Source organism: Mya arenaria, chromosome 14 (assembly GCF_026914265.1).
Source record: "Mya arenaria isolate MELC-2E11 chromosome 14, ASM2691426v1".
NCBI classification, from domain to species: Eukaryota; Metazoa; Mollusca; class Bivalvia; order Myida; family Myidae; genus Mya; species Mya arenaria.
The window spans coordinates 43,933,773-43,959,560 of record NC_069135.1 but is presented as its reverse complement, the minus strand read 5'-3'; the positions used below and the strand labels follow the sequence as shown (position 1 = coordinate 43,959,560).

The window sequence follows — 25,788 nt, the reverse complement described above, 5'->3', positions numbered from 1 at the left end:
TGTTGTATTTTGGTCGTAAGGTTTGCATTGTTGTACTTTGCTCGTAAGGTTTACATTGTTGTATTTTTGTCGTATGGTTTACATTGTTGTACTTTAGTCGTAAGGTTTACATTGTTGTACTTTGGTCGTAAGGTTTACATTGTTGTACTTTGGTCGTAAGGTTTGCATTGTTGTACTTTAGTCGTAAGGTTTGCATTGTTGTACTTTGGTCGTAAGGTTTACATTGTTGTACTTTGGTCGTAAGGTTTACATTGTTGTATTTTGGTCGTAAGGTTTGCATTGTTGTACTTTGCTCGTAAGGTTTGCATTGTTGTATTTTTGTCGTAAGGTTTACATTGTTGTACTTTGCTCGTAAGGTTTGCATTGTTGTATTTTGGTCGTAAGGTTTGCATTGTTGTACTCTGCTCGTAAGGTTTACATTGTTGTACTTTGGTCGTAAGGTTTACATTGTTGTACTTTGCTCGTAAGGTTCGTATTGTTGTACTTTGGTCGTAAGGTTTACATGGTTGTACTTTGGTCGTAAGGTTCGTATTGTTGTACTTTGCTCGTAAGGTTTACATTGTTGTACTTTGGTCGTAAGGTTTACATTGTTGTACTTTGCTCGTAAGGTTTGTATTGTTGTACTTTGGTCGTAAGGTTTACATTGTTGTACTTTGGTCGTAAGGTTTGCATTGTTGTACTTTGCTCGTAAGGTTTACATTGTTGTACTTTGGTCGTAAGGTTTACATTGTTGTACTTTGCTCGTAAGGTTCGTATTGTTGTACTTTGGTCGTAAGGTTTGCACTGTTGTACTTTGGTCGTAAGGTTTACATTGTTGCAATTTGTTTGAAAGTTTGATATTGCTGCACTTTGTCCAAGGTTGAAATTGTTGCACATTGATTAGTGTGCCTTCTTAAAAAGCTCACAGTTTAATGTCTGACCCCTGGGCTCTGAAGTTTTCTTTGTAGTATTAAAAAGTTGTACGTACACTATAATGTACATTTCCTGTACTCTATTGTTCTATCCTGGCTCAGTGGACAACTGCGAGTGTGTGGAATTAAATAATGTAAATCTATATATTTCTAATTTCTATCTTTATTGCTTTTCCTCTGTCATGTAATCACTTTGGTCCCAGAGGAATCAATGTCAATGGGTGATTTATGATCAGCAAATAGTTCGTTACTAAGCTTACATTGTGTTATAAATTAGAGCACCAAGCGTACAATGGCAGGCATTAACTGGTCGTAGTTCAACATCACGTACAATGGCCGGCGTAATAAGTTGCAGTAATTCTGAAATTTCGACATCACGTACAATGGCCGGCGTAATTAGTTGCAGTTAGTCTGACATTTCGACATCACGTACAATGACCGGCGTAATTAGTTGCAGTTAGTCCGAATTTTCAACATAACGTACAATGGCCGGCGTAATTAGTTGCAGTAAGTCTGACATTTCGACATCAAGTTCAATGGCCGGCGTAATTAGTTGCAGTTAGTCTGACATTTCGACATCACGTACAATGGCCGGCGTAATTAGTTGCAGTTAGTCTGACATTTCGACAACACGTACAATGGCCGGCGTAATTAGTTGCAGTAGGTCTGATATTTCGACATCACGTACAATGGCCGGCGTAATTAGTTGCAGTAAGTCTGACATTTCGACATCACGTACAATGGCCGGCGTAATTAGTTGCAGTAAGTCTGACATTTCGACATCACGTACAATGGCCGGCGTAATTAGTTGCAGTAAGTCTGACATTTCGACATCACGTACAAAGACCGGCGTCATTTGTTGCAGTTAGTCTGACATTTCGACATCACGTACAATGACCGGCGTAATTAGTTGCAGTTAGTCTGATATTTCGACATCACGTTCAATGGCCGGCGTAATTAGTTGCAGTTAGTCTGGCATTTCACCATAACGTACAATGGCAGGCATAATTTGTTGCAGTAAGTCTGGCATTTCACCATTACGTACAATGGCGGGCGTTTACTTGTTGCAGTAAGTCTGGCATTTCAACATTACATTGTAAATTATAGTAAAGTTAATTAGTACTGGCCTTTTTGACAATCACTTACAAATTCAACTCGTGTGTTACAATGTACAAGTTTGATATATACATGTGTAAGACTCAGAAGTTTGATTTATACATGTGTAAGACTCAGTAGTTTGATTTATACATGTGTAAGACTCAGTAGTTTGAGATACATGTGTAAGACTCAGTAGTTTGATTTATACATGTGTAAGACTCAGTAGTTTGATTTATACATGTGTAAGACTCAGTAGTTTGATTTATACATGTGTAAGACTCAGTAGTTTGATTTATACATGTGTAAGACTCAGTAGTTTGAGGTACATGTGTAAGACTCAGTAGTTTGATTTATACATGTGTAAGACTCAGTAGTTTGATTTATACATGTGTAAGACTCAGTAGTTTGATTTATACATGTGTAAGACTCAGAAGTTTGATTTATACATGTGTTAGACTCAGTAGTTTGAGATACATGTATAAGACTCAGTAGTTTGATTTATACATGTGTAAGACTCAGTAGTTTGATTTATACATGTGTAAGACTCAGTAGTTTGAGATACATGTGTATGACTCAGTAGTTTGAGATACATGTGTAAGACTCAGTAGTTTGATTTATACATGTGTAAGACTCAGTAGTTTGATTTATACATGTGTAAGACTCAGTAGTTTGATTTATACATGTGTAAGACTCAGTAGTTTGATTTATACATGTGTAAGACTCAGTAGTTTGATTTATACATGTGTAAGACTTAGTAGTTTGATTTATACATGTGTAAGACTCAGTAGTTTGATTTATACATGTGTAAGACTCAGTAGTTTGATTTATACATGTGTAAGACTCAGTAGTTTGAGATACATGTGTAAGACTCAGTAGTTTGATTTATACATGTGTAAGACTCAGTAGTTTGATTTATACATGTGTAAGACTCAGTAGTTTGATTTATACATGTGTAAGACTCAGTAGTTTGATTTATACATGTGTAAGACTCAGTAGTTTGAGATACATGTGTAAGACTCAGTAGTTTGATTTATACATGTGTAAGACTCAGTATTTTGATTTATACATGTGTAAGACTCAGTAGTTTGAGATACATGTGTAAGACTCAGTAGTTTGATTTATACATGTGTAAGACTCAGTAGTTTGATTTATACATGTGTAAGACTCAGTAGTTTGATTTATACATGTGTAAGACTCAGTAGTTTGAGATACATGTGTAAGACTCAGTAGTTTGATTTATACATGTGTAAGACTCAGTATTTTGATTTATACATGTGTAAGACTTAGTATTTTGATTTATACATGTGTAAGACTCAGTAGTTTGAGATACATGTGCATGACTCAGTAGTTTGAGATACATGTGCATGATTTTATGATCTCGGAACAGAAACGTCATTCAAACATTTTATTAAACTCATATATTTATCTGACTATGAAATTGATTTCCAAAAAAAGTAAATACAAATGAACTGAGATCATATACTAATCTACATTTGCCATTTACAAAGGCTTTCTAGAGAAAAGGGGATAGTCTGGCTGACATTTTTGTAGTGAATTCAGTCAATAAATACAAAACATCAACCCCAAATCGAGGCAATTGGTGAAGTATTGAAACCATTCAAAAGTACTGCATGCATTTGACAAGCAGAACTATTTCATTCAAAATAACCGGTGCGACTTCTAACGAAAGTTATGTATACATTTCTTGATGTCTAAACCATCACACATATGAACCATAAGTATGTCTTTTGATACAGGTTGCCCAACGGTGCCCAGATAATCGTTTAATATCATAAGCTTAGGATCCAGAAATGATAACAAGGTTTACTAGTAAGTCCTCCAGCAGGCAAGTCTCAAATCGATGAAAAGTCATCTTCAGTCCCCATAACGCGCTAATGGAGTTTGAATTATTATTGCAGAGAAGATAGTGCCTCCACTACGAGTAAACGTTCGAAGGACATGTGCTCAACAAACAGCGAAAGGGCTTCTTCTTTGGTTTAATTGTGTGTGTACATTTCTAAGTAACTGCGTAAGCATGTACTATGGTGACAACATGCATGTTACCAATGCTTGATTTCCTTCCAGACAACAAATTCATAAAAAAATCAATATTAAATGTCAGAGAATAACTTCCAACAAAAATGAATCTCACACTCTATTAGCCGTTTTAATCGCAATGTGTCCCGTAATCTCAAAAGACCATTGTACACGAGAATAAGTCGGATTTAATGTTATGAGGTGTTTTCGCACACAATTATTTCGCATTAACGCATAAGCATCTTATAAAAATAGTTCGCATTTAATCTTGAGAGTTATTTGCGCACAAAGATAAGTCGCATGATCTCATAAGCCATGTTTGCCCCTGAATAATCATAATTGCTGTTGTTATTTTCTGAACACAAAGACACCTACCCACATATAAACCTACTGCTCATTCCAGTTTCGTATACTATTAGAATTGTCTGTGTACAAGTATTCAATAATTTAGCTCCATTGCGAAGACATCAGTCAGCTTTGATCTTAGATTCATTTTCATCTTTGGTGACATACTGAGTGCATATCTAAATGTAAGTAGACTATGGCCGTGCGCCAGGAGCACGTGTCACTGGTAAACTGGTCTTCAAAACGTGTACCACCGAGCAATAACTGATTATTTTCAAGAAAGTGACATCAGCACTGATGAGAGATATATTGAGTGTGTACCTACCTTCCTGTCAGGTATCCTGCTGAGATGGAGCCAATCATTGTCATCAGGAGTTGCACAAAGAACACCCAGTTCATCTGCTTCAGGTCTGCTTTCGTTTGACATCCGAGATCAAAGAGGGTGGGACCCAGGAAGGCCACGCCCATGCCAAATATGCCAAATACTAGACAATCAACTAGAACAGAGAGTTTATGTTTCTTGAAAAGTTTCCAGAACGATATCTTCTCCTCTTGGGGGGCAGTCTCTGGGCTCGAGCCCAGGATGACCCCGTCAGAAGCTTGCGGGGATTGATTTTCAGTCATGGCGATTCCGGGGCGTTTTTGGTTCTTCTCCTGTGTTTATATAGACGTTTGAAGCTGTCTGCATACAGTGTAAGTGATTTCAAGAATCCTTCAGGTATTGAGAAACTCACCACGTGTTTACTGTCTTTATTGTTGATAAGTTCCTTTAAACAGCGGAAACGTTTCAATCAATGCATGGCGATATAAAAAAGACTTAATAGCAAACTGTCAATATTTCCATTTCATTGAATGTAATCCTTTTCCTGTGCTGTGATTTCAAACAAAGTCTCTCACATCGCATTTTGCTGCTGTGACTGCACAATACGACAGGCACCCAATGTTATCTGAAAAGAAACCGATTTATCATGTATTGGCATGTATTGACAAGTCTGACAAGGATATCTAATATTTCTATGCCAAGTGAAATATCAAATGATGGACACAAACGAGCACTTATGCGAAATGTATCTATTTGAGAGCAATCGAATTTGTCATAAGATGAAAATGAGATTTTTTTTGGAATAATTTAACAAAGTATTTCAGGTGCTTTATTATAATTGTTTGAAGTTCCATCAAACAATTTTTACATTCTTCGCCAGCATTTCAAACATTACGAAAGAAAATAAAATTTAATAGCGTGTTTGGTTTGAGACTACAATGCGTTTAAATGCTTTAAAGAATATAACAACAACAACAGTTATAATAATAATAATAATAATAATAATAATAATAATAATAATAATAATAATAATAATAACAGAGGTCATTTCGTTTTAATTGTACTGTTCAATCACAATATCTGACTAATTTGTCTGAGAGGGTCCGTAGTGTAAGAGGGTCTGTAGTGATAGAGGGTCTGTAGTGATAGAGGGTCCGTAGTGTAAGAGGGTCTGTAGTGATAAAGGGTCCGTAGTGATAGAGAGTCTGTAGTGATAGAGGGTCCGTAGTGATAGAGGGTCTGTAGTGATAGAGGGTCTGAAGTGATAGAGGGTCTGTAGTGATAGAGGGTCTGTAGTGATAGAGGGTCCGTAGTGATAGAGGGTCTGTAGTGATAGAGGGTCTGTAGTGATAGAGGGTCTGTAGTGATAGAGGGTCCGTAGTGATAGAGGGTCTGTAGTGATAGAGGGTCTGTAGTGATAGAGGGTCCGTAGTGATAGAGGGTCTGTAGTGATAGAGGGTCTGTAGTGATAGAGGGTCTGTAGTGATAGAGGGTCCGTAGTGATAGAGGGTCTGTAGTGATAGAGGGTCTGTAGTGATAGAGGGTCTGTAGTGATAGAGGGTCTGTAGTGTAAGAGGGTCTGTAGTGTAAGAGGGTCTGTAGTGATAGAGGGTCCGTAGTGTAAGAGGGTCTGTAGTGATAGAGGGTCCGTAGTGATGGAGGGTCTGTAGTGATAGAGGGTCTGTTGTGATAGAGGGTCCGTAGTGTAAGAGGGTCTGTAGTGATAGAGGGTCTGTAGTGATAGAGGGTCTGTAGTGATAGAGGGTCCGTAGTGTAAGAGGGTCTGTAGTGATAGAGGGTCTGTAGTGATAGAGGGTCCGTAGTGATAGAGGGTCTGTAGTGTAAGAGGGTCTGTAGTGTAAGAGGGTCTGTAGTGATAGAGGGTCCGTAGTGTAAGAGGGTCTGTTGTGATAGAGGGTCCGTAGTGTAAGAGGGTCTGTAGTGATAGAGGGTCTGTAGTGATAGAGGGTCTGTAGTGATAGAGGGTCCGTAGTGTAAGAGGGTCTGTAGTGATAGAGGGTCTGTTGTGATAGAGGGTCCGTAGTGTAAGAGGGTCTGTAGTGATAGAGGGTCTGTAGTGATAGAGGGTCCGTAGTGTAAGAGGGTCTGTTGTGATATAGGGTCTGTAGTGATAGAGGGTCCGTACGTACGTAATGTAAAAAGGTCTGTAGTTTAAGAGGGTCTGTAGTGATATAGGGTCTGTAGTGATAGAGGGTCCGTACGTAGTGTAAGAAGGTCTGTAGTTTAAGAGGGTCTGAAGTGTAAGAGGGTCCGTAGTGTAAGAGGGTCTGTAGTGATAAAGGGTCCGTACATAGTGTAAGAAGGTCTGTAGTTTAAGAGGGTCTGAAGTGTAAGAGGGTCCGTAGTTTAAGAGGGTCCGTAGTGTAAGAGGGTCTGTAGTGATAAAGGGTCCGTACATAGTGTAAGAAGGTCTGTAGTTTAAGAGGGTCTGAAGTGTAAGAGGGTCCGTAGTTTAAGAGGGTCCGTAGTTTAAGAGGGTCTGAAGTGTAAGAGGGTCCGTAGTGTAAGAGGGTCTGTAGTGATAAAGGGTCCGTACATAGTGTAAGAAGGTCTGTAGTTTAAGAGGGTCTGAAGTGTAAGAGGGTCCGTAGTGTAAGAGGGTCCGTAGTTTAAGAGGGTTCGTAATTTAAGAGGGTCTGTAGAGTATGAGGGTCTAAAGTTTAAGAGGGTCCGTAGTGTAAGAGGTTCCGTAATGTTAGAGGGTCTGTAGTGTAAGAAGGTCTGTAGTGTAAGAGGGTCTGTAGTTTAAGAGGGTCCGTACGTAGTTTGAAAGGGTCTGTAGTTTAAGAGGGTCTGTAGTTTTGAAAACTAGAACAGTTAGGCGGTAAGTGTCAAGCAAGAGTTTCATTAAACCCATTTGCTGCAGCTATTTGCTGATTGCTTGAGTCTTAGTTGAATAAAGCGTTTCTGTTGATGTGGAGATTGCATGAACGTTATAACGTTACCATGGCATAGCGTTTCTTTTGAACTTGCAATGTTTCGTTGAATATGAATAATGGATAGGGTTTTGAGTGTGAAGCGTTGGTGGCGACGATGCTTCAATATCAACTTGTTTAATGTATTGTGTCCAATACTTCATTGCAGATACATTACAAAACGTCCATCTTTTCAAGTTGTATTGACGAGCTTCTACTTGTGAACAAACTTTTTTAATTAACGTTCTGCCATGCATGAATTAAGCCATACAGTCTAACATACGGTGAATGCACGCTTGCCTTAGTTCAATAAACTATTTCAAGCAAAATGATTTGGATTCCTTTTTTGTTATCAATGTTGCTTCGCTTCGCTTTTAAGTCAATAAAAACACTTCATTCGGTGTTTTATACTTCATTCAACTTATATGTAATACTTAGTATTTTTTTTCAAACAATTTTGAACAAAGCTTCTTGGGAGAACTGTAACATGCAATGTATGCAATGAGCAGGCTGGGTTCCACTGCACCAATGTCAACTCCAGTATAGAACTAACGAAAAGTAGGCCGCTTACGGACCCCCGCCTTCGGTCTTTTACCAGAGTTTGGTTGAAAGTTTAGTTTCTTTAGACACTTCGACAAACCTTTTCATAAAACGGTCGTCTAACGGAGCACTGTCGAAACATTATTTCGAAAACAGGTTTGGCGAAGTGTTTGATGAAACTAATCAGCTTATCAAACTCAGGTAAAAACACAAAGGCGGGGCTCTTTAAACGACATAGACTGCCTTATGTTTCATTTAAAATGGTGTAGTAAAATAAAAGTCTTTGTATAAGTCTTCATTTTAAGCAAAATGTAGCCTTCCGAAGTAGCAAATATGACGTAATTTATCACGTGGTATACACACAATGGCAGAGTGGATTGTGACGTTTTAAACCTAGTAAATAGTGACGTAATAAACCTAGTAAATAGTGACGTATTAAACCTAGTAAATAGTGACGTATAAAACCTAATGAAAAGTGACATATGAGACCTAGTGGATAGTGACGTATGAAACCTAGTAAATAGTGACGTATAAAACCTAATGAAAAGTGACGTATGAAACCAAGTGGATAGTGACGTATGAAACCAGGTAAAAAGTGACGTATAAAACCTAATGAAAAGTGACGAATAAAACATAGTGGATAGTGACGTATGAAACCTAGTAAATAGTGACGTATAAAACCTAATGAAAAGTGACGTATGAAACCTAGTGGATAGTGACGTATTAAACCTAATGAAAAGTGACGTATGAAACCTAGTAGATAGTGACGTATTAAACCTAATGAAAAGTAACAAATTAAACCTAGTGGATAGTGACGTATGAAACCTAGTAAATAGTGACGAATAAAACCTAATGAAAAGTGACGTATGAAACCTAGTGACGAAATAAACATATTCAATAGTGACGTATATGGTCTTATGAATAGTGACGTTGTAAACCTTGTGGATAGTAACGTATTTCACCTAATTAATAGTGACGTATTAAACTTAGTGGAAAGTGACGAAAAACACCTAATGTATTGTGACGCATTCAATCTTATGAATAGTCACGTTTTAAACCATATAAAAACTAGTGAATAGTGACATAATAAACCTAGTGAAAAGTGACGTATAAAACCTAGTGAATAGTGACGTATTAAACCTAGTGAAAAGTGACGTATTGAACCTAGTGGATAGTGACGTATGAAACTTTGTGAATAGTGACGTTTAAGACTTAGTGAATAGTGACGCATTAAACCTAGTGAAAAGAGATGTATTCAACCTAGTAAAAAGCAATGTATTGAACCTAGTGAATAGTGAAGAATAAAACTTAGTGAATAATGACGTATTAAACCTAGTGAATATTGACGTATTAAACCTAGTGGATAGTGACGTATGAAACTTAGTGAATAGTGACGTATTAGACTAATGAGTAGTGACATATTCGACTGAGTGAATAATGAAGTATTAAACCTAGTGAATAGTGACGTATTAAACCTAGTAAATAGTGACGTATTGAACCAAGTGAATAGTGGAGTATAAAACTTAGTGAATAGTGACGTATTAAACCTAGTGGATAGTGACGTTTGAAATTAAGTGAATAGAGACGTATTGAACATAGTGAAAAGTGAAGTATGAAACCTTGTGAATAGTGACATATTTAACATAGTAAATAGTGACGTATTGAACCTAGTGAATAGTGAAGAATAAAACTTAGTGAATAATGACGTATTAAACCTAGTGAATATTGACGTATTAAACCTAGTGGATAGTGACGTATGAAACTTAGTGAATAGTGACGTATTGAACCTAGTGAATATTGACGTATTAAACCTAGTGGATAGTGACGTATGAAACTTAGTGAATAGTGACGTATTAGACTAATGAGTAGTGACATATTCGACTGAGTGAATAATGAAGTATTAAACCTAGTGGATAGTGACGTATTAAACCTAGTAAATAGTGACGTATTGAACCAAGTGAATAGTGGAGTATAAAACTTAGTGAATAGTGACGTATTAAACCTAGTGGATAGTGACGTTTGAAATTAAGTGAATAGAGACGTATTGAACATAGTGAAAAGTGAAGTATGAAACCTTGTGAATAGTGACATATTTAACATAGTAAATAGTGACGTATTGAACCTAGTGAATAGTGACGTATTAAACATAGTAAATAGTGAAGTATGAAATCTTGTGAATAGAGACGTATTAAACCTAGTGAATAGTGACGTATTGAACCTAGTGAATAGTGACATATTGAACCTAGTGAATAGTGACATATTGAACAAAGTGAATAGTGACGTATTGATCATAGTGAATAGAGACGTATTGAACATAGTGAATAGTGACATATTAAACCTAGTGAATTGTTACGTATGAAACCTAGTGAATAGTGACGTATTGAACCTAGTGAATAGTGACGTATTCAACCTAGTGAATATTGACGTATTGAACCTAGTGAATAGTGACGTATTGAACCTAGTGAATAGTGACGTATTGAACATAGTGAATAGTGACGTATTGAACATAGTGAACAGAGACGTATTGAACCTAGTGAATTGTGACGTATGAAACCTAGCAAATAGTGACGTATTGAATCTAGTGAATAGTGACGTATTGAACCTAGTGAATAGTGACGTATTGAACACAGTGAATAGAGACGTATTGAACCTAGTGAATAGTGACGTATTGAACATAGTGAATAGAGACGTATTGAACCTAGTGAAAAGTGACGTATTGAACCTAGTGAATAGTGACGTATTGAACCTAGTAAATAGTGACGTATTGAACCTAGTGAATAGTGACGTATTAAACATAGTATAGTGAAGTATGAAACCTTGTGAATAGAGACGTATTGAACCTAGTGAATAGTGACGTATTAAACCTAGTGAATAGTGACATATTGAACCTAGTGAATAGTGACATATTGAACAAAGTGATTAGTGACGTATTGAACATAGTGAATAGAGACGTATTGAACATAGTGAATAGTGACATATTAAACCTACTGAATTGTTACGTATGAAACCTAGTGAATAATGACGTATTGAACCTAGTGAATAGTGACGTATTGAACCTAGTGAATAGTGACGTATTGAACGTAGTGAATAGTGACGTATTGAACCTAGTGAATAGTGACGTATTTAACCTAGCGAATAGAGACGTATTGAACGTAGTGAATAGAGACGTATTGAACATAGTGAATAGAGACGTATTGAACCTAGTGAATAGAGACGTATTGAACATAGTGAATAGTGACGTATTCAACCAAGTGAATAGAGACGTATTGAACATAGTGAATAGAGACGTATTGAACCTAGTGAATAGAGACGTATTGAACCTAGTGAATAGTGACGTATTAAACCTAGTGAAAAGAGACGTATTCAACCTAGTAAATAGCAACTTATTGAACCTAGCGAATAGTGAAGTATAAAATTTAGTGAATAATGACATATTGAACCTAGTGAATATTGACGTATTAAACCTAGTGGATAGTGACGTATGAAACTTAGTGAATAGTGACGTATTAGACTAATGAGTAGTGACATATTCGACTAAGTGAATAATGACGAATTAAACCTAGTGGATAGTGACGTATTAAACCTAGGAAATAGTGACGTATTGAACCAAGTGAATAGTGACGTATTTAACCTAGTGAATAGTGACGTATTGAACCTAGTGAATAGTGACGTATTAAACATAGTAAATAGCGAAGTATGAAAACTTGTGAATAGAGATTTAATGAACCTAGTGAATAGTGACGTATTGAACCTAGTGAATAGTGACGTATTGAACGTAGTGAATAGTGACGTATTGAACCTAGTGAATAGTGACGTATTTAACCTAGCGAATAGAGACGTATTGAACATAGTGAATAGAGACGTATTGAACCTAGTGAATAGAGACGTATTGAACCTAGTGAATAGTGACGTATTCAACCTAGTGAATAGAGACGTATTGAACATAGTGAATAGAAACGTATTGAACCTAGTGAATAGAGACGTATTGAACCTAGTGAATAGTGACGTATTGAACCTAGTGAATAGTGACATATTGAACCTAGTGAATAGTGACGTATTGAACCTAGTGAATAGTGACGTATTTAACCTAGTGAATAGTGACGTATTGAACGTAGTGAATAGTGATGTATTGAACCTAGTGAATAGTGACGTATTGAACGTAGTGAATAGAGACGTATTGAACATAGTGAATAGAGACGTATTGAACCTAGTGAATAGAGACGTATTGAACATAGTGAATAGTGACGTATTCAACCAAGTGAATAGAGACGTATTGAACATAGTGAATAGAGACGTATTGAACCTAGTGAATAGAGACGTATTGAACCTAGTGAATAGTGACGTATTAAACCTAGTGAAAAGAGACGTATTCAACCTAGTAAATAGCAACTTATTGAACCTAGCGAATAGTGAAGTATAAAATTTAGTGAATAATGACATATTGAACCTAGTGAATATTGACGTATTAAACCTAGTGGATAGTGACGTATGAAACTTAGTGAATAGTGACGTATTAGACTAATGAGTAGTGACATATTCGACTAAGTGAATAATGACGAATTAAACCTAGTGGATAGTGACGTATTAAACCTAGGAAATAGTGACGTATTGAACCAAGTGAATAGTGACGTATTTAACCTAGTGAATAGTGACGTATTGAACCTAGTGAATTGTGACGTATTAAACATAGTAAATAGCGAAGTATGAAAACTTGTGAATAGAGATTTATTGAACCTAGTGAATAGTGACGTATTGAACCTAGTGAATAGTGACGTATTGAACGTAGTGAATAGTGACGTATTGAACCTAGTGAATAGTGACGTATTTAACCTAGCGAATAGAGACGTATTGAACATAGTGAATAGAGACGTATTGAACCTAGTGAATAGAGACGTATTGAACCTAGTGAATAGTGACGTATTCAACCTAGTGAATAGAGACGTATTGAACATAGTGAATAGAAACGTATTGAACCTAGTGAATAGAGACGTATTGAACCTAGTGAATAGTGACGTAATGAACCTAGTGAATAGTGACATATTGAACCTAGTGAATAGTGACGTATTGAACCTAGTGAATAGTGACGTATTTAACCTAGTGAATAGTGACGTATTGAACGTAGTGAATAGTGATGTATTGAACCTAGTGAATAGTGACGTATTGAACGTAGTGAATAGAGACGTATTGAACATAGTGAATAGAGACGTATTGAACCTAGTGAATAGAGACGTATTGAACATAGTGAATAGTGACGTATTCAACCAAGTGAATAGAGACGTATTGAACATAGTGAATAGAGACGTATTGAACCTAGTGAATAGAGACGTATTGAACCTAGTGAATAGTGACGTATTAAACCTAGTGAAAAGAGACGTATTCAACCTAGTAAATAGCAACTTATTGAACCTAGCGAATAGTGAAGTATAAAATTTAGTGAATAATGACATATTGAACCTAGTGAATATTGACGTATTAAACCTAGTGGATAGTGACGTATGAAACTTAGTGAATAGTGACGTATTAGACTAATGAGTAGTGACATATTCGACTAAGTGAATAATGACGAATTAAACCTAGTGGATAGTGACGTATTAAACCTAGGAAATAGTGACGTATTGAACCAAGTGAATAGTGACGTATTTAACCTAGTGAATAGTGACGTATTGAACCTAGTGAATAGTGACGTATTAAACATAGTAAATAGCGAAGTATGAAAACTTGTGAATAGAGATTTATTGAACCTAGTGAATAGTGACGTATTGAACCTAGTGAATAGTGACGTATTGAACGTAGTGAATAGTGACGTATTGAACCTAGTGAATAGTGACGTATTTAACCTAGCGAATAGAGACGTATTGAACATAGTGAATAGAGACGTATTGAACCTAGTGAATAGAGACGTATTGAACCTAGTGAATAGTGACGTATTCAACCTAGTGAATAGAGACGTATTGAACATAGTGAATAGAAACGTTTTGAACCTAGTGAAAAGAGACGTATTGAACCTAGTGAATAGTGACGTATTGAACCTAGTGAATAGTGACATATTGAACCTAGTGAATAGTGACGTATTGAACCTAGTGAATAGTGACGTATTAAACCTAATGAATATTGACACATTGAACTTGTTAAATAGTGACTTATTAAACTTAGTGAATAGTGACAATGCCTCAACTCCAGTATAAAACATAGGGAAGGGTGACAATGTCTTAACTCCAGTATAAAACCTAGGGCATAGTGACAATGTCTCAACCCCAGTATAAAACCTAAAGAATAGTGACAATGTCTCAACTCCAGTATTAAACCTAGGGAATAGTGACAATGTCTCAACTCCAGTATTAAACCTAGGGAATAGTGACAATGTCTCAACTCCAGTATAAAACCTAGGGCATAGTGACAATGTCTTAACTCCAGTATAAAACCTAGGGAATAGTGACAATGTCTCAACTCCAGTATAAAACCTAGGGCATAGTGACAATGTCTCAACTCCAGTATAAAACCTAGGGCATGGTGACAATGTCTCAACTCCAGTATAAAACCTAGGGCATAGTGACAATGTCTCAACTCCAGTATCAAACCTAGGGAATAGTGACAATGTCTCAACTCCAGTATCAAACCTAGGGAATAGTGACAGTGTCTCAACTCCAGTATAAAACCTAGGGAATAGTGGCAATGGCCCAACTCCAGTATTAAACCTAGTGAATAGTGACAATTTCTCAACTCCAGTATTAAACCTAGGGAATAGTGACAGTGTCTCAACTCCAGTATAAAACCTAGTGAATAGTGACAATTTCTCAACTCCAGTATTAAACCTAGGGAAGAGTGATAATGTCCCAACTCCAGTATAAAACCTAGTGAATAGTGACAATGTCCCAACTCCAGTATTAAACCTAGGGAATAGTGACAATGTCCCAACTCCAGTATAAAACCTAGGGAATAGTGACAATGTCTCAACTCCAGTATAAAACCTAGGGAATGGTGGCAATGGCCCAACTCCAGTATTAAACCTAGGGAATAGTGGCAATGGCCCAACTCCAGTATCAAACCTAGGGAATAGTGACAATGTCTCAACTCCAGTATATAACGTAGGGAACAGTGACAATGTCTTAACTCCAGTATTAAACCTACGGAATAGTGACAGTGTCCGAACTTTAGTGTAAAACCTAGTGAATAGTGACAATGTCCCAACTCCAGTATAAAACCTAGGGAATAGTGACAATGTCTCAACTCCAGTATAAAACCTAGGGAATAGTGACAATGTCTCAACTCCAGTATAAAACCTAGGGAATAGTGGCAATGGCCCAACTCCAGTATAAAACCTAGGGAATAGTGACAATGTCTCAACTCCAGTATAAAACCTAGGGAATGGTGGCAATGGCCCAACTCCAGTATTAAACATAGGGAATAGTGGCAATGGCCTAACTCCAGTATCAAACCTAGGGAATAGTGACAATGTCTCAACTCCAGTATATAACGTAGGGAACAGTGACAATGTCTTAACTCCAGTATTAAACCTAGGGAATAGTGACAATGTCTCAACTCCAGTATAAAACCTAGGGAATAGTGGCAATGGCCCAACCCCAGTATTAAACCTAGTGAATAGTGACAATGTCTCAACTCCAGTATTAAACCTAGGGAATAGTGACAATGTCCCAACTCCAGTATAAAACCTAGTGAATAGTGACAATGTCCCAACTCCAGTATTAAACCTAGGGAATAGTGACAATGTCCCAACTCCAGTATAAAACCTAGGGAATAGTGGCAATGGCCCAACTCCAGTATTAAACCTAGTGAATAGTGACAATGTCTCAACTCCAGTATAAAACCTAGTGAATAGTGACAATGTCCCAACTCCAGTATAAAACCTAGTGAATAGTGACAATGTCTCAACTCCAGTATAAAACCTAAGGAATAGTGACAATGTCCGAACTCCAGTTTAAAACCCTGTGCACAATGAAAGTGTCTCAACTCCAGAGTTTAATCTTGGGAATATTGACAATGTCAAATCAAGTATTAAACCTAGTTAATAGGAACAAATGAGTAGTTGCTACAATACATAGTTTAATATCACTGGCTTCTAGGTCGGTTTTACACTGTTCTCGTTTAGAGATAAACTAGGAATAAATTGATTTACATCTTCCAAACGTTTATAACTGACGTTATGTGTTTCAAACATTACACACAAAATCCACGTTTGGTTCATGCTTAATGCGTGTATCTACCTCCACGTTTGGTTCATGTAAAATGCATGTATCTACTCCTACGCATGGTTCATGGTAAATGCGTGCATCTACTTTCACGCTTGGTTCATGTAAAATGCTTGTATCTACCTCCACACATGGTTCATGTTAAATGCGTGTATCTACTTTAATGCATGGTTCATGGTTCATGTTAAATGCGAGTATCAATTTCATTGCTCTGTAATTATTAGCAAAACGCAATTTGAGAAACATAACGACTTACAATTTCTAGAAAATCAAATTACATTTTTTTACATGCATCTTTTAGCAAACATAATCTATAACGTACCTCTAAGCTTATTATATCCGATTTAGTTTTCAAGTCTGCATATATTTTCTACATCACACGACCACATATTATCTACTTGCTGTTAGTTAACAAATTACCAGTAGTTATTCCTCTACAGTTAATCGACGTACTGTAACAGATGGGAACTCAATAAGCGCTGACTTCTCAGGAAAAGTTTGTCAGCATCTATGAGCGACAGCTTGCTTGCCTTGGCCTTGTCTAGCAGGCTCCAATACAGAAGAGGGAGGCGAGGACAAGACATCACTCAACTTCATTCTTTTATATTGTTGTAGGTTTAGGTAGTCGGACAAATTTTACAATCGATCATCGAATCTTAATTGACAACTATAATCAATCATCGAATCGGTTATAATCGAAGTGTATTTTCGTTGTAAAAATTGGTATAAAAAAACCATTTAAGTCTATTGCACTAATTACTATGTCAATACAATTTTCAAAATTGTTAAACGAGTTAAAAAAACAACAACACACGCACACACCAAAAAAAAGCATTTTGTTTCCACATTCATAGCACTGATATAGTTTGATATAATATGTAAAGACAAAAGAAATGACATTTTACAGGTGTATATTATGGGTTTGAACAATTAGGCTCCGCCTACTGGTTATCGTTCCAATATGGGAGTCAACGTATAGATGAAAACAAAAGATATACTTTTAAACATGAAATAAATGAAATCGATTATCGCCGATTTGGGGTGCTCATCGAAAACTATTCGATTGTATTCGATCACCTCGCCATCACTAGTTTTATTCTTAGTATAAAAATATGCTTGAAGTTTATTCAACATGTTGTGACACAATTTACTGTTTATTTGTATTTTATTCCTAGGAAGTTATGTCAAAGCAGCGTTGCATATCTAGTAATAAGATCAAATTTGTGTCAGCTGTTTTAACTACATGTTAAGCACAGAAATCCTATATTATGGGAACAATTGAGGCACAGACAATTAGTCAAACAATAGGGCGATTTACGCTACATTTGGCCTTGTTAATATACGAATATATGTACAATATACGGAATCTCACATGAGTTTTTTTTCTATCTGTTTTGTTAATTGAGTTCACTATAAAACGATAAAAACGAGGCTTTGTCGAGTAACTCATAACATAACTCATATACGGTCGAAATCTCGGTCAAAGCTACACATTCTCGTGATCTAGTGCGAACAATTAAGATTAGGTGTTGTTTGGCTGCTTCATCAACAGGAAAGAAAAAAAGTCCCATATAAAATAATTTTATTTAAAATGGCAAAAAAACATACATCATGTCTCATTCATCAACCTTTTTTCATAGGATTTACTTGAAAACTAAATGCGTACATATTTCAGTCCATTTAATTCCACCAAACCAATAATAATATCAGTTGCATAACTGCGTGACGTCATCAGATAATCAAGCGAGTGTGGACATGTCATATGGCGGTTGAAATTTGAAAATATCGTTAGCAAGTTTCACTGTCGCTTTCAATAGAAATTCGCTTTCTAGCTGGTGGATTACCACATGGATTTTTTTGTCATTTTGATTGATGGGCACAAGGATATTACCTCCGTGAGTTGGAGCACCATAAATGATGTCAACTCCAGCAGGAACAGTGAGAGTTGAAGTGCAATCAGTGACTGCATGAACTTGAGCATTGCTGGTTAGCTGCCTCGACTGGGCAAGTTGAGGTGCAATCAGTGACTGCATGAACTTGAGCATTGCTGGTTAGCTGCCTCGACTGGGCAAGTTGAGGTGCAATCAGTGACTGCATGAACTTGAGCATTGCTGGTTAGCTGCCTCGACTGGGCAAGTTGAGGTGCAATCAGTGACTGCATGAACTTGAGCATTGCTGGTTAGCTGCCTCGACTGAGCAAGTTGAGGTGCAATCAGTGACTGCATGAACTTGAGCATTGCTGGTTAGCTGCCTCGACTGGGCAAGTTGAGGTGCAATCAGTGACTGCATGAACTTGAGCATTGCTGGTTAGCTGCCTCGACTGGGCAAGTTGAGGTGCAATCAGTGACTGCATGAACTTGAGCATTGCTGGTTAGCTGCCTCGACTGAGCAAGTTGAGGTGCAATCAGTGACTGCATGAACTTGAGCATTGCTGGTTAGCTGCCTCGACTGAGCAAGTTGAGGTGCAATCAGTGACTGCATGAACTTGAGCATTGCTGGTTAGCTGCCTCGACTGAGCAAGTTGAGGTGCAATCAGTGACTGCATGAACTTGAGCATTGCTGGTTAGCTGCCTCGACTGAGCAAGTTGAGGTGCAATCAGTGACTGCATGAACTTGAGCATTGCTGGTTAACTGCCTCGACTGGGCATTTTACATGGAAGTAGACGGGGTAGTATTTTGAATATTTACTTGTGTTGATTTGGATTTTTGTGGCTATAGCTGTAAATAGATGTAACGTTCTCGTAGAGATTTGTATAATCTGGTTCGCAACAACATTGTTGTCATTCCCTTTCTGGACGAGGTTTTTTCTGGTGCTGTGAGAAGAGCCAGTCCAGTATTCTTCCCCATTCGTTTCATCATGAAGCCGAGTTTGGTGTCGCCTACAGTGTTTTCTTTTGAAAGGCTCTGATGCCCTGGTAAATAAACTGGGTTTTTTTTACGTTTTTCTTAAGCGCTTATGAATATGTTGTAGATGATGCGGTTTGCTGATTTAGATCGTTATTACACTTGTTATACGTGAACAATATTGCATGGGCTTGTATCACTCCTGTGCCGTAAGTTATGTTATGAAAAAGAAATATGTGTTATACTTACCGTTTTCCTGCATTGTAATTGTTCTCTAAACGCAATTTTACATAGTAAACTTTCATGGCGTCAGAACTCCAGCAGACAAGATTTGGTTAGAGTAAAATGAACAAGCCATTAGAAAAAGGGAATTTTACAATGCATTAACCAGAATTAATCAATGAAAACCTCTAGCCATGCCCACTGGGGACATATTTCGCACAAGCTGAACGCGGCTTTCTCGATGAATGAGCCTTTAACCATAAGCTATACTTGCATTTCATTAGAAGAATAGACCTGAACACATTCTATTACACTTGAAAACAATTCTGTGTGTTTCATATATATACATATATGCGTATTAATTAAAATACAAGCTATTTAACATAGAGATAATGAAAAGAGGGGAAAATGCCATTATATTACAATTTACTATTACGTTAAAATGTTGTTGTTTTTTCGTAAAATAATAAAACCCATATGTAACCATTTTTTTCAGTTGTTCTTGCATCCATAAAACTATATAAGAGTACGGATAAATGTAATTATAAATACTGTCTTCATATTTTTCAAATCGAAATGTCATAAATAAACGTGTCGCTGCTTGAAGAAATATTAATAAAGATGTAATCGATATTGTTTAAATGTGTTAAATGAATGAGCACGGCTCCACATGCTCTAGACACTTTTAACTTTATTTATACGTATAGCAAATGTTTTATTGTGTATTGATCAATCCATTAAAAAGAAATCTCGGAGATTCTGGTGGATGAAGAGTCATCAAATATTTATTTTCAAACAACTGGTCCACAGATCAGATCTATTGGCTGAGTGCTTCTGGCAAAATCCCCTCTCAGTACTTTTCAAAGAATCCTACGTCATTAGAATTATTAAAAGTAACCTACTTTTTAAGTATCATTGAACGCTACATTCTTTTTCAGTACTACACTGTATTGAAAGTATCCTACTTCGCAACCGTATAAAACCACTGTACGATGTCAAATAATGGGTATTATAGAGCACTGTTGCTGATCATTACTAATTATCATGTAATTGTTCTGATAATCGCATCTACTTCTACTTTGCTGAACAAAAACTGGCCAAGCATTGTGGAATTATTATACACTGACATGATTGCTTTTATTAAGCTTTAACACATTCTCTGTCTGACCTTTATTAAACAGATCATTCATTATGCTAGACTGCTTTGTCCACCTGTAGCTTTTGTCCACCTGTAGGTCACATTCATGTTCATGTTTGCCTTTTGTCCACCTGTAGGTCACAATTATGTTCATGTTTGCCTCATGTCCACCTGTAGGTCACATTCATGTTCATGTTTGCCTTTTGTCCACCTGTAGATCACCTTTATGTTCATGATTGCCTTTTGTCCACCTGTAGGTCACCTTTATGTTCATGTTTGCCTCATGTCCACCTGTAAGTCACTTTTATGTTCATGATTGCCTTTTGTCCACCTGTAGGTCACCATTATGTTCATGTTTGCCTCATGTCCACCTGTAAGTCACATTCATGTTCATGCTTGCCTTTTGTCCACCTGTAGGTCACATTCATGTTCATGTTTGCCTTTTGTCCACCTGTAGGTCACCTTTATGTTCATGTTTGCCTCATGTCCACCTGTAGGTCACCTTTATGTTCTTGTTTGCCTTTTGTCCACCTGTAGGTCACATTCATGTTCATGTTTGCCTTTTGTCCACCTGTAGGTCACCTTTATGTTCATGTTTGCCTCATGTCCACCTGTACGTCACCTTTATGTTCATGTTTGCCTCATGTCCACCTGTAGGTCACCTTTATGTTCATGTTTGCTTCATGTCCACATGTACGTCACATTCATGTTCATGTTTGCCTTTTGTCCACCTGTAGGTCACCTTTATGTTCATGTTTGCCTTATGTCCACATGTACGTCTCCTTTATGTTCATGTTTGCCTTTTGTCCACCTGTAGGTCACCTTTATGTTCATGTTTGCCTCATGTCCACCTGTAGGTCACCTTTATGTTCATGTTTGCCTTTTGTCCACCTGTAGGTCACATTCATGTTCATGTTTGCCTTTTGTCCACCTGTAGGTCACCTTTATGTTCATGTTTGCCTCATGTCCACCTGTAGGTCACATTCATGTTCATGTTTGCCTCATGTCCACATGTAGGTCACATTCATGTTCATGTTTGCCTCATGTCCACCTGTAGGTCACATTCATGTTCATGTTTGCCTCATGTCCACCTGTAGGTCACATTCATGTTCATGTTTGCCTCATGTCCATCTGTAGGTCACATTCATGTTCATGTTTGCCTCATGTCCACATGTAGGTCACATTCATGTTCATGTTTGCCTCATGTCCACATGTAGGTCACATTCATGTTCATGTTTGCCTCATGTCCACCTGTACGCCACCTTTATGTTCATGTTTGCCGCATGTCCACATGTATGTCACATTCATGTTCATGTTTGCCTCGTGTCCACCTGTAGGTCACATTTATGTTCATGTTTGCATGATTGTCTTATGTCTTCATGTAGGCAGTGATTTTTTGGTGCAATTTACTGTCTTCTAAAGGCTGTTTCCCCTTACGAAAAACTGTCCATTTTTCCCAAAATTGTATATTTTTTTCCCAATTTGATAAATGCAGATTACGGAAATGAATAAACAAGCAATGAATTTCTTGAAATATGAACAAAATCTTGACAAGACTTAGTCTTTCACAGCATAATGTATGCATAAAACAGTTAAAACATGTATATTTGCCATTATACATGTATTAGCTGTTTTGGCCTGATTTTGTATTTTTCCCAAAGTCGATTTTTTTCTCAATTTGCAAGGTACAGGCGGTAAAAATAATTCCAAAAAATTCCCGGTAGGTCAAACTGGTGTTACACATACATGTAGGTCACATGATGGGTAACACGCAGTTTTGTGTCCAAGTGTCCACAGTCTACATCAAGGTCATAGTATTGATTGTGTTCAAGTGTGACACATAAAAATTATTCTAAATGTATAAAGTCACATTTATGTTCGAGTACCTGCGGCTCACATAATATATTATACATTATACAGGCAGGTCACATTTATTATTGCGTTCAACACACTGTCTATAAATGTTTGTTCAAGCGTTTTCATGCAATCTACTTGTATGCCATATTGACGTTTGTGTTAAGGGTTTCACATATACTGTACAGAACATGTCATGATGGTCAGATGCATGTTGGTGTTCGAGCTTCACATATGGTAAAAATGTTTGTCACATTTAAGTAAGTGACTAATATATATGTAGTTTGTTAGTCACTCAAGACTGTTTTCTGTAATTATGCTGCCTTGTGGATTCTCATTTTTTCAAATGAAACACTCTCGCTTGTATAAGAGATTTTAGAGATTGGCATTGTCGCTTTTGTCCACGTGTCATTGTTAAATCTAATTTTAATATGTGCTTCTCCAGATATATCATTTATTAGTCTGTATTTACTAAGACAGTATTGCTTAATATCCGTCTGTGTATTACGAGCTGAAACGGATGATGACAATAACATAATGAATGTGGCAATTCGTTTCAGAATTACAGTCCTCTGATGGATTCTTAATGATGAAAACAGGACCAAGTCAGAGTTGTATGACATAAATGGTGATGATACGGACTGATATTTCACCAGGCCTTAAGCATGGCCTGGTGCTGACTGGTATTTCACCAGAGTCGATGTGCAACAGGCCTCTAGCACGGTCGGATGCTAACTGGTATTTCATCAAAGTCGTATGTGCAACAGGCCTCTCTCTAGCACGGTCGGATGCTGACTGGTATTTCACCAGGGTCGTATGTGCAACAGGCCTTCAGCACGGTCGGATGTTGACTGGTATTTCACCATAGTCGTATGTGCAACAGGCCTTAAACATGGTCTGGTGCTGACTCGTATTTCATCAGAGTTGTATATGCAACAGGCCTCTAGCACGGACGGATGTTGACTGGTATTTCACCAGGGTCGTATTTGTACGAGGCCTCTAGCACGGTCGGATGTTGACTGATATTTCACCAGGGTCGTATTTGTACGAGGCCTCTAGCACGGTCGGATGTTGACTGGTATTTCACCAGGGTCGTATTTGTACGAGGCCTCTAGCACGGTCGGATGTTGACTGGTATTTCACCAGGGTCGTATTTGTACGAGGCCTCTAGCACGGTCGGATGTTGACTGGTATTTCACCAGGGTCGTATGTGCACGAGACCTTAAGCACGGTCGTATGTGGACTTGTATTTCACCAGGGTCGTATGCTGACTGGTATTTCACCAGGGTCGTATGTGCAAGAGGCCTTTAGCACGGTCGGATGTCGACTGGTATTTCATCAGGGTCGTATGCTGACTGGTATTTCACCAGGGTCGTACGTGTACGAGGCCTTTAGCACGGTCGGATGTTGACTGGTATTTCATCAGGGTCGTACGTGTACGAGGCCTTCAGCACGGTCGGATGTTGACTGGTATTTCATCAGGGTCGTACGTGCACGAGGCCTTTAGCACGGTCGTATGTGGACTGGTATTTCACCAGGGTCGTACGTGTACGAGGCCTTTAGCACGGTCGGATGTTGACTGGTATTTCATCAGGGTCGTACGTGCACGAGGCCTTTAGCACGGTCGGATGTTGACTGGTATTTCACCAGGGTCGTACGTGTACGAGGCCTTTAGCACGGTCGGATGTTGACTGGTATTTCATCAGGGTCGTACGTGTACGAGGCCTTCAGCACGGTCGGATGTTGACTGGTATTTCATCAGGGTCGTACGTGCACGAGGCCTTTAGCACGGTCGGATGTTGACTGGTATTTCACCAGGGTCGTACGTGTACGAGGCCTTTAGCACGGTCGGATGTTGACTGGTATTTCATCAGGGTCGTACGTGCACGAAGCCTTCAGCACGGTCGGATGCTAACTGGTATTTCATCAAAGTCGTATGTGCAACAGGCCTCTCTCTAGCACGGTCGGATGCTGACTGGTATTTCACCAGGGTCGTATGTGCAACAAGCCTTCAGCACGGTCGGATGTTGACTGGTATTTCACCAGGGTCGTACGTGTACGAGGCCTTTAGCACGGTCGTATGTTGACTGGTATTTCATCAGGGTCGTACGTGCACGAGGCCTTTAGCACGGTCGGATGTTGACTGGTATTTCATCAGGGTCGTACGTGCACGAGGCCTTTAGCACGGTCGGATGTTGACTGGTATTTCATCAGGGTCGTACGTGTACGAGGCCTTTAGCACGGTCGGATGTTGACTGGTATTTCATCAGGGTCGTACGTGCACGAAGCCTTCAGCACGGTCGGATGTTGACTGGTATTTCATCAGGGTCGTACGTGCACGAAGCCTTCAGCACGGTCGGATGTTGACTGGTATTTCATCAGGGTCGTACGTGTACGAGGCCTTTAGCACGGTCGGATGTTGACTGGTATTTCATCAGGGTCGTACGTGCACGAAGCCTTCAGCACGGTCGGATGTTGACTGGTATTTCACCAGGGTCGTACGTGTACGAGGCCTTTAGCACGGTCGGATGTTGACTGGTATTTCATCAGGGTCGTACGTGCACGAAGCCTTCAGCACGGTCGGATGTTGACTGGTATTTCATCAGGGTCGTACGTGCACGAGGCCTTTAGCACGGTCGGATGTTGACTGGTATTTCACCCGAGTCGTATGTGCACGAGGCCTTTAGCACGGTCGGATGTTGACTGGTATTTCATCAGGGTCGTACGTGCACGAGGCCTTTAGCACGGTCGGATGTTGACTGGTATTTCATCAGGGTCGTACGTGCACGAGGCCTTTAGCACGGTCGGATGTTGACTGGTATTTCACCAGGGTCGTAGGTGTACGAGGCCTTTAGCACGGTCGGATGTTGACTGGTATTTCATCAGGGTCGTACGTGCACGAAGCCTTCAGCACGGTCGGATGTTGACTGGTATTTCATCAGGGTCGTACGTGCACGAGGCCTTTAGCACGGTCGGATGTTGACTGGTATTTCATCAGGGTCGTACGTGCACGAAGCCTTCAGCACGGTCGGATGTTGACTGGTATTTCATCAGGGTCGTACGTGCACGAGGCCTTTAGCACGGTCGGATGTTGACTGGTATTTCACCAGGGTCGTACGTGTACGAGGCCTTTAGCACGGTCGGATGTTGACTGGTATTTCACCAGAGTCGTACGTGCACGAGGCCTTTAGCACGGTCAGATGTTGACTGGTATTTCACCAGGGTCGTATGTGCACGAGGCCTTTAGCACGGTCGGATGTTGACTGGTATTTCACCCGAGTCGTATGTGCACGAGGCCTTTAGCACGGTCGGATGTTGACTGGTATTTTACCAG

The 25,788-nt window shown here is 38.6% G+C and overlaps 1 protein-coding gene across 2 annotated transcripts in view; it reads right to left on the bottom strand.

Annotated features, from left to right (window-relative positions):
- LOC128217814 (major facilitator superfamily domain-containing protein 4A-like) overlaps window positions 1-25,788 on the bottom strand; it is a 70,121-nt gene that overhangs the window by 33,962 nt on the left and 10,371 nt on the right. The window contains exons 1-2 of one of the 2 annotated variants that reach the window (XM_052925212.1): window positions 16,719-16,804; window positions 4,717-5,338 (exon numbers count right to left, since the gene is read on the bottom strand). In XM_052925212.1, the coding sequence (XP_052781172.1) occupies window positions 4,717-5,015 (299 nt within the window). In that variant the 5' untranslated portion in view covers window positions 5,016-5,338; window positions 16,719-16,804. Of the gene's footprint in view, window positions 1-4,716; window positions 5,339-16,718; window positions 16,805-25,788 lie in introns of those variants that run through there. The other variant, XM_052925211.1, reaches the window with a different exon arrangement.